Source organism: Periophthalmus magnuspinnatus, chromosome 19, assembly GCF_009829125.3.
Source record: "Periophthalmus magnuspinnatus isolate fPerMag1 chromosome 19, fPerMag1.2.pri, whole genome shotgun sequence".
NCBI classification, from domain to species: Eukaryota; Metazoa; Chordata; class Actinopteri; order Gobiiformes; family Gobiidae; genus Periophthalmus; species Periophthalmus magnuspinnatus.
Window position 1 is genome coordinate 11,109,809 of NC_047144.1, and position 15,701 is coordinate 11,125,509.

A 15,701-nucleotide genomic window follows, 5' to 3' on the forward strand; every position below is an offset into this window, starting at 1 on the left:
CGGTCAGCTCATTCCAAAAAAATCGTTAATTTAAGAGCCCAGTTACCCGTGTAAGTTGCAAATGTTTAGATAAACTTTTAAAGTCACAAAGTTCTATTTGTCTAAGAAAAAAAGACCAAGACACCAACGTAAACAACAATTCATTTAATAATTAATCTTTGCCGTCTCTTGGGAAGGGTTTTGAAAGGTATAAAATGGTCATATTAAAATAATTGACCCAGACTTTTCCCTCTCAGTTGACCCATGGTCTACTTGCCCTTGACACAAGTCTTTATATTTTTTCTTAGCATTTGTCCCACTTTCCATGTATATAACTTATTTTATCAACAACAGGACAATTAAATGTTCAGCGCTCCCATAGTCCCACTCCCAAATGTATACATATAAACCACACAGGCAAACCTGCCTCTCTACATATTTAGGTCAGATGAAATCCATAGAGACCAGAGATACAATTGATAGGCCATGATAGGTTCACAAGCATTTTAGCATTTTATGTGAAGCAGCCTAATGATTTGTTTTTGAGTGACCTAAAACATTATCTCGGGAGAGGGGTTGTGGTTGATACCTGAAACAATGACAATAACATAACAGTGAATATATTTATTATTATAGAAGATAATTAATGTTAAGATTAATATTACAAATGCATTTTTCTACACTACTATATTCTGGTCCTGCTCATGTAGTCAGGGGAGAATGGGAAACAGTAACAGGAAGCTCTAAAACTGTGTTTACTCACAGTGCAGCACAGTTCATAAATTTGAAAACAAAAAAGCAAATGAGATGTAGTAATGAAACTGAGAATCTGGGTTAGATTTTTGGGAAGCAAAAAGCTGAGGTAAAATGCCAACTTAATGATATGGTCCTAACTGTAATGCGTCTTTACGATGACCAAAGACAAACTAAATTAGGACACATTACCTTTCCTCTGTTCTTCAGCCCTCTTTGAGACAAGCATCTGGTCAGATTTGTCAAAGAGGACTTTCAGTAACCTTAACTAAACAGACTAAGAACCCTTACATGTTTTCAGTTGTACATTTGATGCAAGTTATTTTTCATAAACCTGAAAAAGCCTGCTCAAGAGCACAGTCACATATTCATTCAACCACCACAAAAACCTGTCCTCTGCCTCTTCAAACAGAGTTCATTGACTACTGTATTAAACAGCCAACATAAAAAGAAAAATACACCAAGGATGCACGAAACCATGTACCTTTAGATTGCACTGATAACTAGTGGGTATATTTCAAAGCCACAATGATGAGTCTTGCATTTACCACCAACATAATTTCCAGGCAATCACTGATGCGTCTTTGTGGTTTACTCTGCGAGAGGAAGGGGTTGTTTGAGAGCAGCACAGTGATCCTGACATTTCCCTTAATATCCTCCAGCATTGTCCCAGTACTATCTGGACTCTCCATCTTTATGAGCACTGAACAGGGCCAGCTCACCTGGCGCTCCAAGTCTGCGAGGGGGAGTGGCCGACCGACTGGTCACGGACGGAATGAGGGGTGGCGGGGCCCCCATTGACAGGGCTCCTACCAGCCCAGCAGGGGTCTTTGCCAGGATGCCATTGGCCATATGTGGGTTTAGGGGCCCGAGTCGTGAGTAAAGGCCTGCATGGTGGGCTGCAGAGGCTCCTGGAGGAAGGGGATGGGACAGTAGGCCCGGGTGGAGCTGTTCCAAGTGGGCAGCAGTAGCAGCATGAGAGGGACTGGAGAGGTGAGACCCAGGGAGGTGAGGATGCATGCCAAAGTAACGTGCCCTTTCAAAGTCTTCTCTCAGAATCTGGGCACGCTGCTCCTCATCAATCAGCCCACCTCCAGGAGGTCCGAGCTGATGGTGGCGGTCAAAAGGGTGGGCCATAAGGCTGAATTCCTGGCGAACAGCAGAGCTGGAGGGAGTAGAGGTAGACGTCGGTGGATGGTGAGGTGCAGCTGCAGCAGCTGCTACTGCAGCGGCCCTCTCTGCCTCCAGGAGGCGCTGGTGCTGGAGCAGACGAGACAGGTGTGGATCTGAGCGCAGTGCGAGGTGATGGTCCGACCGAAATGCCAAGGCTTCTCTGCGTTGCTGCTGATGCTGCACTGCCAGCTCCCTCCAGGGATCCCATGTGAAGCTGTGTGGCCCCTGAGAAGGTCCATGTGTTGGGCCAGGATGGAAACGGTCAGCTCCTGGACCAACCACCAGCCCACCAGGACCTGCACCACCTAGGTAAGCATCGATGGCTCGAGTGCGGTCCAGCAGAGAGAGGTGTGGGTTTGGTGTTGGTGGGGGAAGGGGAACACCTGGAGTGGGTGTTAAAGATGATGAGGAAGGAGTCCCAGACCGAGGATGGAGTGGATGGCTGTTTGGGCGGTCGAAGGTATGATTTGGTGCTGGAGGAGGCGGCAGTGTGATGGGGATGTGCTCTGGTTCCTCTTTTCTTTCCTCTTTCACTTTGACTGGTGGAACAAGCAGGGAAGATTTGGAGACAGGTGTTGTCCGATCAGATTTCTTGGCCTGAGTCAAAGCGGTGACAGAGGCAGAAGCTACAGAGGAAGCAGGAGGGTTGCTGTCCCTTTGGGAGTGTGTGGATTCATTGTGGTGGCTATGTGCTGATGAACCAAGAGAGCGTGGGTAAAGGTCCAGGGGAGAAGGTGCAGAGGGGTTGGAAGGTGGAGGTGTGGTAAGCACAGATGAGGAGGAAGACCGTGGCCTTTCTCTATCTCCTAATGAAGTGGAAGAACCAACAGGAGGCCCCCTTGAGGACATTGTTGGCAACGGTCTCTTATCAGCCTCCCTCTCACGGTCTCTGTCCCGATTTAAACTGCGGGTCAGGTCTTCAATGGGTCCACTGCTTGGCCCCAGGGCACTGCTGTGGCCATTTATGTGGGAAACCGGGGTGCTACTGCGGGGTTTGAAGGCAGGGCCGACTGGAGACATTCTCACAGGAGGTCGGCCATACAGCATATTGTCTCTACAAAATCCAACATAAAACAAATTTAGTCTGTGCTCTGCCAGAGGAACAAGCTCCCACAGATTTATCAGTCTTACCTGTCTTTTTCATCTTTTATATGAGGGACTTCTCTTCTTTCTGCATCTTTCCCTCGATCTCGCTCATCCCTTTTATCAGGGCCTTTAGCCCAGCTGGGCCCAGGGAACCCAGGAGGACCACCATGTAGACGACTCCAAGGGTCATGATGATTAGAGGATAAGCCCCCCACCACACTTGCTGGAGAGTCTTTAGGACCAAATACAGAACCACCTGAAGAACACGTCACAGGTTTTTACATGGGTAAGAAGAACTAATTATCTTGTAATGTGCTTTACCCAGCACAGAAGAGCCCAGACAAATTTTAAAAATTAATGCAGAGAAACAGCTACATATATATTCAATAAATTTGTTCAGTCCCCTGAATGTCTATACATATATATTTTATGATGTTAATATTTTATACGACTATTATATAACTTGTAGTTTTAAATACAGTACAAGAACACATATGACACTGACCCAGAGATGGGCTGCCCAGTCCCCCAAAGGCACCAGAGCCCAAGGCTCCCAGCGGGGTAAAGGGTGGTGAGCGACCGTAAGGATCTAAAACATACAGGAATTCATATCAAAAATACTGTTCAGCCATTCAGGCAAAAAAATGTGTGTAAACTGTGCGTAACTGCTTTCAAGGACAATCACCTATATTCTTTATGCATGGATTTTAATGTATGTGTGTGTATATATATAAAAAACAGTTATGGGGTGGGTCCACCATATTTTAACATATATAATTTTCATAAACATACCTAAGTGTGACGGTGTCAGGAATGAAGAATGGGGTGCAGTTGGAGTGATAAAAGGCGCAGTGGAAGGATTGACACCACCTAAAAAGAAATATTTTACATTTATAGTTAAACACACAAGCACTTTTCACAATATTGTTCACAGTTGCAATTAAACTGCATTATGCACCTGTACCAGAAAACAAAGTGGGAGGCCTTGTCAGGTCATGAGTAGGGGGCAGTGATCCCCCCATTGGTCCAAGTGGACCAAGTCCACCAGCCCCTGGAATACGGGCCAGCAGGTCACTCCGGAAGTCCAATTTGTGAGGATCAGCTTGCATTAACTACAAAACATAAAATCTCACTTAGCTATGTACTTAACACTCGCACTACAACATCAATACATACCTTTACTTTCTTCTGATGGCTTAAAATCATCCAGGCCACATAGACATGCATAGCACACCATTTCCCTGGTTTCTAAAAATCATAGACAGAAACCCCTTTAGTTTTGCATTTATAAATGCTTGGAAGATTGCAAGGATCTGTCTGACTGTTAAATAAAATGTGCTCTGGTCTACATATGACTAGGGCTTCCTGAATATAAGATAACATGACCACAGAAAATTTAGGTATTAAATTAATTAGTCTCTAGCTGGCAGATCTGCAAGATTACTCAAGGTCAAAGGTCAAACCTGCTGCAGTGAGACAGTATTAGTAAGATTAGTGCATGAAGGGAGTGAAGCTGTGAGTGAATTAAAAACTGGCTGAAATGTTTCAGAAGCTTAAGAAAACAGCAACAAAATCAGCGTATGCTTACATTACTGATTTTCAACGATGTCCCAAATGGATCAGTAAGCTACAACAGAAAAAAAAAATAAAACCACCTTATTAATCACCTCATTGTCTCATTGGTTTTCAATAATAGATTTGCACTCACTACCGTACTAGGCCCACATGGCAGCACATTTTAACCTGACCTATGTCTTCTTATTTGAGATCGTTGATTAAAACTACAATTTCAAGCTTACCCTGGGGTCTTTGGGCTGAAGGTGGTGAGGCACAACCCCAAGTCGAGCAGTTAGGTCAGGAGCAGTTCCCTGAGGGACAAGAGGCTATCAAAAAGAGCAAAGAAATGCATCAACAACAAAAAACACAATTTTCACGAAGCACAGCTACTGGAGAAACAAAAAATAAGAAAATATTCACAACATATTTCACAATAATATTTTGTTCTAAACAGAGAGACCACAGGCAAAAAATGCTGTGCATTTCATTTTCAGAACAGATACCTTTGGCTGAAATGCTCCTTGTAAGGAGCTAAAAGGCCCAGTTGGAGGAATCACAGGCTGAATACTCGGCACTGAGGGTGGGAATTGTGGGAAAAACTAGAAAATTGGGAAAAATAAATAGGTGAGAAAGAACTTGTCGGTCATAAATCTTAAACTCAAGAAACTGCTTTTAATTTGCCATACTCACAGGGTGTCGGTACAGCTCATTCATTTTGCCATACTTCTCAAACTAAAACACAATGGCATCAATCAATTGTTGTTGCATTGTACATGAGTAAAGCATGCAGAGTTTAAAGTGGAACTCACCAGTGGTGGTGCAGCAGCTGGTGGGTACTGGAAAGGTGTGAAGTGTTGATGTGTGTGTGTGTGTTGGTGCTGGTGGTTGTGCTGATGGAACTGGAAGGCCAGAGGCTGTATGCTGGGCTGATTCTGTGACGTCCTGCTTGAAGACCCTGGTGTGGAACTGGAGGCAGGGGTGGAGCGGCCTGCTGTAGCATTCTCTGACCCAGGTACACTACGCCGGCCTTCACGCTCTTTAAAAAATAGAAAAATAGTTTTTTACAACATATTTTTTGTAATTGGACTACAACAAACTGTTATTCTGATTCTAATATACAGTAATACAGTCTACATTGGATCTATCATAAGTTTTATTGGCATTAATATGTCTGAACAAAATTCACAAACTATTATTACTTTCATACTTTATTTTACATATCAAAAATGTACCTGCTGCAGATGTATGTGATGGTCCTTGTAGCAGAGGAGGTGGAGGTGGGAGACCAGGAGACGAGGTGAAAAGTGCTCCAGCACTGGCTCGTGAAGGTGGTCTGAGAGGCAACGAGGAGCTGGAGACTCTCATGTACGGCAGAGACACACTCGTGGATGGTGTGGGTGGACGCATGGAGGAAGAGGGGATGGATGATGAAGATGAGGTTGGTTTGACAGGAGTACTACTCCTAGAAAGACAGAATAGACTACAGTCATTTGAAAATGCGCTTTTGATAATTTTACAGTCATGCAAGTCATTAACCCACCTGTTAATGCCATACATAGGTTGTGATCGACCAGGTAACGTAAGGAACGGCTTGGGTTTTGAGAGTGGAGAGTTGGCATTGTGGCGGCTGCTGCCACCATTGACGGCATTAGGTCGAGGAACAGAGGAGTGGGAAGGCAGGCGAGCAGAAGAGGTAGAAGTAGTAACTGGTTCTGGGAAATTTTGTTCCTGGCTTTTCTCCTGACTTCGCTCCAGACCAGACACACGTGGGGTCACCATCAACCGTGAGACACTCCCACCGCGCACCTGCAGTTGGGGGGCATTTTTACCAATGGATGAGCCCATGCTAGCCACTGGTGGCTCAACAACTGAAAAAGAAACTCTGTCAGCATCCTGGTTTATACAGGCTGATAAACACTTCAAAAATGGAAAGTGCACATGTACCTTTCCTAGTACTAACGGTGAAGACTGGGTCAATTTCATTGTCAGAGGCCTAGGAGGCAATATAAAGTTAGATATTTTTGCAATCAAGAGTCAAAATGACAAAAATGGCAAAACATACCTTGCCACCAGAATCACTTTCAGTGTCACACTGTGGAAATAAGAATATACATTATATTCATGGATGCAAAGCTGTATACACAATGTTTTTGAATTGCCAACACATATAATTTTGCCAGTATACTCAATTTAAAAAATGAAATAGCTTACAATGTAGCCAGTTTCCAAAGTCATTCCCTAAAAAAAAAAAAAAAGATTTAAAATCAAGAGTAAGAGATCAATACAAACTTATTGTATGGTATTAGTATGTTATTCACCTGCTCATCCATCTTTCTTCTTTTGTTTCGATGAACACTATGAGGACCGCCTGCCTCTGGATCTGACAGTGGGCCTCCTCCATTTTGCTCTGGCCCTCGTTTCCCCTTGTTCCTCCTTCCCGGCATATCAGAGCGTTGATTGGGTTTCAGAGAACAGTCCATCTTAAAAATTGCAATTGAATAAGGAATCAGCTATTAGAGCATTTGTGTTCTTACTGGCATACCAACACTATGTTCCATATAGGGGATACTCTGGGTTCTCTTGTAATAATTATACTCAGAACTTTTGGGGGGCTCATCTGCATTTTGACAGAATCAGATCATGAATCATTTAGAGCTGTTCATAACCCATTAAAGGTAGCCTTTATAAAATAAGTGGATTTTGTTCTCCCTGAGAAATGTTACGTTTGATTATTTCAGTCTGTAGCCTTCAGAAAGTACCTTTGTAAGTATGTTGATTTGTTTTACAGTGTAAATACAGATACAGCTATAAGTTCAGTGCATTATGGGTCACATTAGTGTACTGTGCAAATTGTGCAATTTAAAATAGGGAAGATGAAACAATTTTGAGTTGAAACACGCTGAACCATTGTACCTCCAATGCCTCAAGGCTAACGAAGCTGGCAATCGCGAAACCATCGATGATGTCCTCCTCACAGGACACGGACTCCCGCTTCCTCCGGCGCGGCGGCCTGTGTCTGCCGAAACCCGGTCTGCCTTCTCTCCCTCCAGGGCCCCGGACTCCATTGGTGCCACAGGCCTCCTGATCAGACCCAGAGGACAGAGATGTGGCCCGCTGCTCATTTAAGTCCACTCTCCGCCGCCGCCGTTCTCTGTCCCGCTGAGACCGCGACCGTCGGCTCTGTCTAAACCCGGTGCTGCGGCTGGGACCCTCCATGACCAAGCTCCGAGCTGTGACCAAAGGCACTTTAACCTAGATCCGGTCCGGCGAAGATTAAACACAACACGGGCCTTTAACAAGAGCCCTGCAAAATGGCGTAAATGAAACCAGTGGCTTTTATTCTCCGTATGTCGAACACAGTCTGTTGGCATCCGTGCCTTTCTTTCGGCGGAATTTTAAAGTCATTTCAATAAGTCGGACTAGAAAGATAGATCCATAAAGAAATGCTGAAAATTCACGGCATGCACAAGTGTCAGAACACCACTGGCTGTTTGCTAGAGGGGGCTAACATTAGCTTGCAAAACAAATGAGTTATACGCATGTAAACAAAAAGACAAGACCACACTAATGTCAAAACAAAGCGAATCCTGATCTCTGTCACTTAAATTGTATATTATACCGTCAGAACTGAGTCCTTACTTTACCAGAATGTTATAATACCCTGATTATAACACTTACTGTCAAATTTATTTCCGTGAGCAAGATGTTAGCAGTTTAGCAAGGCCAATAAGCAGATACGCGATAGCAGCAACCCGGCGGTGGTGACAGGATTTGGTCATAGGCTACGAAGTCTTCATGAACATCTCAAGTAACTTAAGAGAAATACTTTGCACTTTACTGGGTTCCGATAGTATGCTTTGGCCCAGATTTTCAAGAAAATAGCTGATTTGGAGAACAAGCACGCAGCTAACTAAACACAAACAATATATTGCTAGCTATACGACTAAGAATAAAACAATATTCTTAAAACACATCTGGGTTCTTAGATAATTTCTGCAGTTTATCAAACCATATAACCTAAATTCAACATTCGGAAGGTAACACCTTCCATTCATATAATATTAAAGGCCGATGATAATGGTTAAATTACATCAAAAGAAAGACGTAACATTAGCACAGTGGCTTGCTAGCTTTAGCCGTTCCAGCTGTTAGCCACAAACCTGTCCGTTTAAACGGAAGTGCAGAAAATGTAAAGTCCCTCACAACAAGTTAACACCATCTGAGTAATCCGATTTTGCTTTTTGCGCCCAACTCTTCTTCCATTTTAGCCCCATTATAAGGAAATATAATCAAGGCCCGGTCGGTAGAGCCTCGGTGTGGATTTCCATTATCGGGGTGTGGGCCAAGCCCCCTTTGGGCTGGGCAGCTCCTTGTGCTGCCGAGACTGTAATCCAATGTTTAGGACAAGTTGAAGCAAACGCCGGTGTCCCAGGGCAACGGATTAACTCCACTCAATCCAGAACGTAAATGAACAAGTGGGGAAACGCAACCAGTCCGATGCTGGCTATTCACAAGTTTCCACTGAATAGTAAATTTCTCGTGAAAATAAGGAGACACAACCCTTGTCAGTGCAATGCATTGTGTGCACCACTCTTCCTCCCGTTCATGGCGAGGCTTCATCATGATACTCTTTGCGCTTTCTGCCACCATGTGGGAAAGTATGGTAAATACGCCTTTTGAGCAAAAGAAAAAAGTATATATATATATAGTCATTAGCCCAGCTTTGAGTTGTTCAGTTATAATACATAGGCTAATTAAAAACTCCAGGTAAAATGAAATAGTCATATGTAAAGTTTTAGCAGCCGGCAACCTGCACAATATCTGAGAAGATGCCACTTTATTTAGGCTTTAATTTGTTATATTGTCAAATAGCTTTTTTAAATGTATTTTTGCACCAACTTCAGTCAGTTCAAATGTCGAAATGAAATTTGGTATAAATTATCTTGATAATAATTGGTGCTGCTGACATCCTTGGGTAAACAAACCATAAACATTTTATTGAAAAAATGTCAATATTAATGTTTATGTTTATTTATTAAATATGGGACAGTGCACATTGATCAACATGTGTTAGTACAGCATGTAAAAGTTCCAGAGTTAGCCATGCAGGCTAATTTTCATCCGTAGTCTCATTGGCAGGTTGATGGCAAGACAAAAAAAGGACATAGGCACAGAAAACATTCAGTCCATCACACATGACAAAGCACATTAAAGATCAGTGAATAATACTGTAGACATATTAGTAAAATTAGAACATGCTAAAAGCACAGCACATACATTAACAACAATAGACATAATTCACAGTCACTCAACAAGACAGAGACATTTGCTGTGATGCAAAAACACATACAGATTAGTTATGTTCACATGTCTGATTGTCCAGAAGCCACCGCTTCACAGATCTACTAAAACTATGGATAGAAGTCATATTCCTTATTTCTGTGGGGACCAGATTCCAGGAATGAGCGGCGTGAACTGAAAAGGCCGACTGTCCAAATGAAGTTTTTCTAAATGGAATTTTACAGTCTCCTCTGCTTGATGCTCAAGTGTTTAAATTCAACTGTATGAACTCTTTTAATGGGGTGGAGCAAGACCATGAAGGGTTTTATAGACCAGAACAATGTCTGAATAAATAATTAAATTTTCCCAATTTAAAAAGTTATATTTCCCCAATATTTTACAGTGATGATAGGAGTTTGATTTTTGATCTAATGTTTTCAGACTGCTTGTAGAGCCTTTCTATAGGCAGCAGTGTGCTCTTGTTTGCCTGGCTCCAGCTCGTCAAACAGTAATTTATATGAGACAGAATAGTGGCATTCAGATAGAGTTTTGAGGCCTCTGTAGTTATTAAGCTCATTCCTGTGGACATTTTTACTAACACATTGCTACATTTAGTTTATGTTTGGCAAAAATGATTGCATCATACGTTATGTTACTTAGCTTCACATTGACACGTAAATGATCACTGTATCTCTGGATTCTAGATTCTGTTGTTCTGATTCAGTGTTAGATGCATTATTATTATTATTATTATTATTATTATTATTATTAATGTGTAAAGTATGTGGAGTTTCTGAGTGACTACGTTCTTCTATGGTACTAAAAGAAGAACTGTGCTTTCAGTAGCAAAATCATCTTCATGCATGACAATGTACCATCTCATGGAGGCTGCAAGGAATACCTCTGCATCACTGGCTGCTATGGACAAAAAAGAAGATAAACTCATGGTGTGGCGCCCATCTTCTCCTGACCTCAAACCCTATTGAGAACCATCCAAACAGCGGCACTGGGAGGCTATTCTAACATCCTGCAACGAAATTCAAGCAGAAACTCTCCACAAACTCACAAGTTCAATGGATGCAAAAATTGTGACGCTCATCTCAAATAAGGGGTCCTATATTAAAATGTTATTTGATAACTTGACCTGTTACGATGTTTTGTGTGAAATAGCTTTTGATTTCAGTAATACGCTCATGCTTCTAAATGAAAAATAAACAAATGACAATTTTCAGTTCTTTACAACAATAACATGGTTTGAAACTCTGTTGTGTATAATTTGAAACAGTGCATTTTAAATTTTTGTTTTTGAAAAATACTATCATTGCAAGGTTTGTTCAGTAACATTCAAATTGTACTTTAAACTTTTTGTACTTTTTGGTGACTGTCATTTATGCTGACAATTTCGCAAAATCAGAGAAGAATATAATTTGCATAATAATTTGGAACGTAGGGTACGTAGGGTGACTGTTTTTCAGACGTTGTTTCTAGTCTGTGCACCACTGCGACTATAAAGGTGAGCCTGAAAACAAAGGAGGTACCCATATATAATTCCAAAGTATTACAATAAACTGTATTTTATGTAGGCCATACCAGGCTAATGGTAACAAATTAGGCTATCCTAATAACACTAGTGTCATTCTTATCCAATTAATATACTATACTATACCCATGTGCAATACTGAGGTCACTTTACTGAGACTTATTCTGTTCATATGCTGCACTGTCACTCTTATTGTACATAATAGTCTATTTTTATATTAATAGTCTATTTATTAGAGTCTATTTTTAGTTTATTTTTAAGTCTATTTTTAAATTATTTTAAGCTATTATCTATTATCTTGTTTTATTGCATGTTAACATTTTCCTGTTGTTCTTAAACTTTGCAGTGCAATACTGGAATTTCCCCACTGTGGGACTAATAAAGGCATATCTTATCTCATATCTTATCTCATATCTTGTCTTATCTTATCTTAATAGATTTTGTTTGAAGTAATGACAGTACACTTTTATGCATCACATTGACTTCTTTGAACATCTTGAATACAATAAAGAGTGAAGCAGAATACCAGTCGCTACTGACACATTGAGTGACTCTATTCCTGAAAACAGTGGTCTTCCCGCAGGAATGGTCAGAAGGGTCTGACAGTGAGCTTGTAGCTCTTGAGAAAGGCCTCCACCCTCACCGCCAATCAACAACAAGGTAGGTTTAGACATAGTAAAATCTGAACATTTGGTTACATGAGACTCTTTAAATTCTGCCCCAACTGTCCCTACCACATCCCAGTCCTGTGCTTGCTTCAATTTCAGCAATTCACCAAGATTTTTATATCCATACACCTCCATCACCTCCATGACACCTGAGCTGGCTTTGCTCACAACTGGGGACAATGGACAGCTTTGAGAAATGCTGCTGACTACTTTGTCTACACCAAGAAAATAGGCTGACCGCAAAATGGCACCTAGGTTCATAGGGTCTTGTACATTTTCTAAAACCAGCCAAAGTGGCATGTTTTTGTCTTTTCTGGGGAGGAGCCAACTTTGATTTTGATTTTCCTCTGTGACATAAGTTAGGGGACTTGCTTGTAGACATACTCCTTGATGTACACATCCTGGAGCCATCTTATCAATGTCCTTTTTACTCACACGGTGAATTGGCACTCCATGACTGTGAGCCTCTTGACAAATCTTCAAAACAGGAGCTCTAAGAGAGTTGTCCCCTTCCTTAACAAAAAGTCCCCAAATCCTCCTTCTACCATGTGTGATTGCCAATAAGCAAGGAGATATCCCAAATACAAATTCAAAGTGGTCTAATTTTGAAAATAGGTTTGTTTTTTGCTTGACAGTCCGATCTCTCTTAGCAGTGTGTCCATCATCCAGAAACAGTTTTTCGAGTTCAGATGAGACACTTCTTTTGAGATGCCTGGGTGCCTCGCTGCTCCACGCCGTGGCTTTAGTTACCTTCTCTCTTGAAAATGCAGGTTTTGGCTTAGATTTGGTTGCCACTGTCCTTGGTCTTTTCATTGCAGAATTCTTCTCAGAAAAAAGAGCATTGTTGGTATGATAAGTATTTCCACTGCTAACAGCTGAGAATGACTGACGAACACATTTCCTCCATAACGAGACCCACATATTGTATTAGGATTCAACTGGTTAGTAAATGACGTATTACAGAACAGGCTCGCAGATAATCGTTGAGTCCAGCAACCAAAAAGGAGTTTTCTCTCAGAAGTTATTTAACCCAAACGGGCGTCATGGATGTGTCATATAAGCGAGGAAACGGCCAGCAAATACAGTCTACAAATTAAAACGTTCGAAGTTTGAAACTTTGACGTTGCCTTCTTCTCACGAGCATAAATTAATATCTAAGAAGAAAATATAATATATCTACTGACAAATGTCAAAGAAATAGTTATAGTAAATTAAATCTGGAGATAAGAGATACATGTTTTATCTTACTTCTATTATTTTGGTAATGAGTTTGGCGCGCCACAATATGTACGTAATTTCCCGGAAGTGAAACTGTCCCAACACGGAAGAAAAGGAAAGAAAACAAATAAACGTTTAAAATTCCTGTCAGAAGTCGGTAAAAACACCTTTGCCGACGAATATCTTCTGAAATACCCACTGCCCACGACACCTGTCATACACGGTAGGTTTCAGAAACAGTGACAGCTGTTATTTATGGGTTCGTCGTAATAGTTTGTCTGTTGAGTCGTACCTCTGGTTGAAACATGAGTGGAAAATACTATTTTGGGGCCTTCTGCTTAACTATATACCTTTTTAGAAGAAATCGTTGTTGATCGTAGCTGATTGTTTGACTATATACAATTAAACTCCTTTTTATATCTTAAACCTAACCGGCGTGGTTGTTGTAGATGAACCTTCACATAGTTCCACACCTACATAATAGATCATTACTCGTCACGGGTTTAATATATCTGGCCATTCAATTGCTTTATATTTAGACGACTTAAGACATTTAAAACTTTATATTGTGTAGATGTTCGTGATACTTAAAAGTAACAATGAAAAAACATGAAATTATAAATCATTTCATCATTTAATTTGAGCATTTGATTGTAGATGGAGTTTTTGTTTGGAAAGAGGAAGACCCCTGAGGAGATGTTGAGGCAAAACCAGAGGGCTCTCAACAAAGCAATGAGAGAGTTGGACAGAGAAAAAGCCAAACTGGAGCAACAGGAAAAGAAGATTATTGCTGACATAAAGAAAATGGCAAAACAAGGACAGATGGTGAGATAAAATTGTCAAAATTCTTATTTGTTTCTTATTGTTACTAAATGGTGATCAAATGTTAATATAAATTACCTTTTATAGGATGCAGTGAAAATAATGGCCAAAGATTTGGTTCGAACAAGACGTTACGTTAAGAAGTTTATTATGATGAGAGCCAACATTCAAGCAGTCAGTTTAAAGATTCAGACACTTAAGTCCAACAACAGCATGGCTCAGGCAATGAAAGGAGTCACCAAAGCTATGGCAACAATGAACCGACAGGTCTGTATTTTTTATATAGAATGTTAAAGTAGTTAATATATTGTACAACTTTAATATAAAATATTTTTCTTTTATATAATATAATGTTTGTTTATTCTATGAGTGCAGCTGAAACTTCCTCAAATCCAGAAGATAATGATGGAGTTTGAAAAACAAAGTGAAATTATGGATATGAAAGAGGAGATGATGAACGATGCCATTGATGACGCCATGGGAGATGAGGACGATGAAGAGGAGAGGTAACATAGTAATATAGAATGCTACATATTTGTGTTTTACAGGTATTTTTATATAGCTGACATTTCCTGATTTTTTTCAGTGATGCTATCGTATCACAAGTGTTGGATGAGCTGGGCCTTAATCTGACCGATGAGCTGTCAAGTAAGAGCATTTTCAACATAATATTATTCAAAAGTCATATTTGTTAGTAAGATATACACATGCTAGTTCAGGCATTTTTCACACATTCACAATTTATATTATATATATATATATATATATATATATATATATATATATATATATATATATATATATATATATATATATATATATATATATAAGAAAGAAAGGAGTCCATCTTATTGATTTGTCAATGTTTTTCTAGACCTGCCATCTACTGGTGGAAGCCTGTCAGTGGCTGGAAAGAAAGCAGAGCCCCAAGCTGCCCTGGCTGATGCAGATGCTGATTTGGAGGAACGGTTGAACAACCTAAGAAAAGATTAAAAACTTTAAAGAGCATTTTTGTGAAGGTGTTAATACAGATGCAGTGTAAACAATTGCGAGTTGTTTTTGAATAGATGGCTTGTTTATATACCTCAGCATTAGAGGTAAATGGCTTTCTTTTTGTTTTCTGTTGGTGTGATTGTTTATGAAAACAATCTAGCAAAGTCATATATATCATTGACAGCCAAAAAATGTTTGTGTTAATACTAACATTCATAGTCATTCACAATTATGTATATATATACACTACAAACCATGAGGATATTTAATTGGTTGGGCCTTAGAACTGAGAAACTTCAACTCATTTTTTGTACTCCCATTAATTCCATTATATCATTTGTAGCCGTTGTCAAAGCCATCACATGAAAAAGGGGGTCTATAAATATATATTCAAATGTTCGGCATAGCAACATTTGAATAAGAATGCAGCTAACTGGATTCTTATACACCAATGATTAGAAGATATGCCTAATAATTACAGGCTCATAGTGAACTCTGAAATCATACATGTTTTGATGTTTCTTAACCAAATGGCTATGGGTGGGGTCTTTTTTAAAACTGTTTTTGTTTTCTTTATTCAATAAACTTTTCCAACCAGATTGTGTTGTAATAAATGCTCAGTTTCTTATCTC

At 40.3% G+C, this 15,701-nt stretch overlaps 3 protein-coding genes across 7 annotated transcripts; 1 reads left to right on the top strand and 2 right to left on the bottom strand.

Moving 5' to 3' along the window:
* Positions 1-588: 588 nt before the first annotated feature.
* On the bottom strand, positions 589-9,195 carry fbrs (fibrosin). 5 transcript variants are annotated; one of them, XM_033985338.2, is made up of 18 exons: positions 7,462-9,195; positions 6,867-7,028; positions 6,760-6,786; positions 6,611-6,640; positions 6,493-6,541; positions 6,089-6,416; positions 5,781-6,010; positions 5,358-5,584; positions 5,239-5,280; positions 5,052-5,147; positions 4,791-4,874; positions 4,580-4,618; positions 4,168-4,239; positions 3,950-4,103; positions 3,784-3,861; positions 3,497-3,580; positions 3,037-3,247; positions 589-2,959 (listed from the first exon to the last, which is right to left on the bottom strand). In XM_033985338.2, the coding sequence occupies exons 1-18, from the start codon at positions 7,762-7,764 to the stop codon at positions 1,408-1,410; spliced, it is 3,768 nt and encodes a 1,255-aa protein (XP_033841229.1). In that variant the 5' UTR covers positions 7,765-9,195; the 3' UTR covers positions 589-1,407. The 5 variants fall into 5 exon arrangements, with proteins under 5 accessions (XP_033841229.1, XP_055085350.1, XP_055085353.1 ...); XM_055229375.1 differs by having other exon boundaries at positions 4,791-4,859; positions 7,462-9,178; XM_055229378.1 differs by lacking the exon at positions 3,497-3,580.
* A 2,626-nt stretch (positions 9,196-11,821) lies between these two features.
* Positions 11,822-13,023, bottom strand: mrm1 (mitochondrial rRNA methyltransferase 1 homolog (S. cerevisiae)). The gene has a single exon (XM_033984768.2). The coding sequence runs from the start codon at positions 12,955-12,957 to the stop codon at positions 11,842-11,844; it is 1,116 nt and encodes a 371-aa protein (XP_033840659.1). The 5' UTR covers positions 12,958-13,023; the 3' UTR covers positions 11,822-11,841.
* A 311-nt stretch (positions 13,024-13,334) lies between these two features.
* On the top strand, positions 13,335-15,668 carry chmp2a (charged multivesicular body protein 2A). The gene is made up of 6 exons (XM_033985279.2): positions 13,335-13,477; positions 13,912-14,079; positions 14,164-14,343; positions 14,452-14,582; positions 14,663-14,724; positions 14,951-15,668. Exons 2-6 carry the CDS (start codon positions 13,912-13,914, stop codon positions 15,067-15,069), a joined length of 660 nt encoding a protein of 219 aa, XP_033841170.1. The 5' UTR covers positions 13,335-13,477; the 3' UTR covers positions 15,070-15,668.
* The last annotated feature ends 33 nt before the right edge of the window (positions 15,669-15,701 follow it).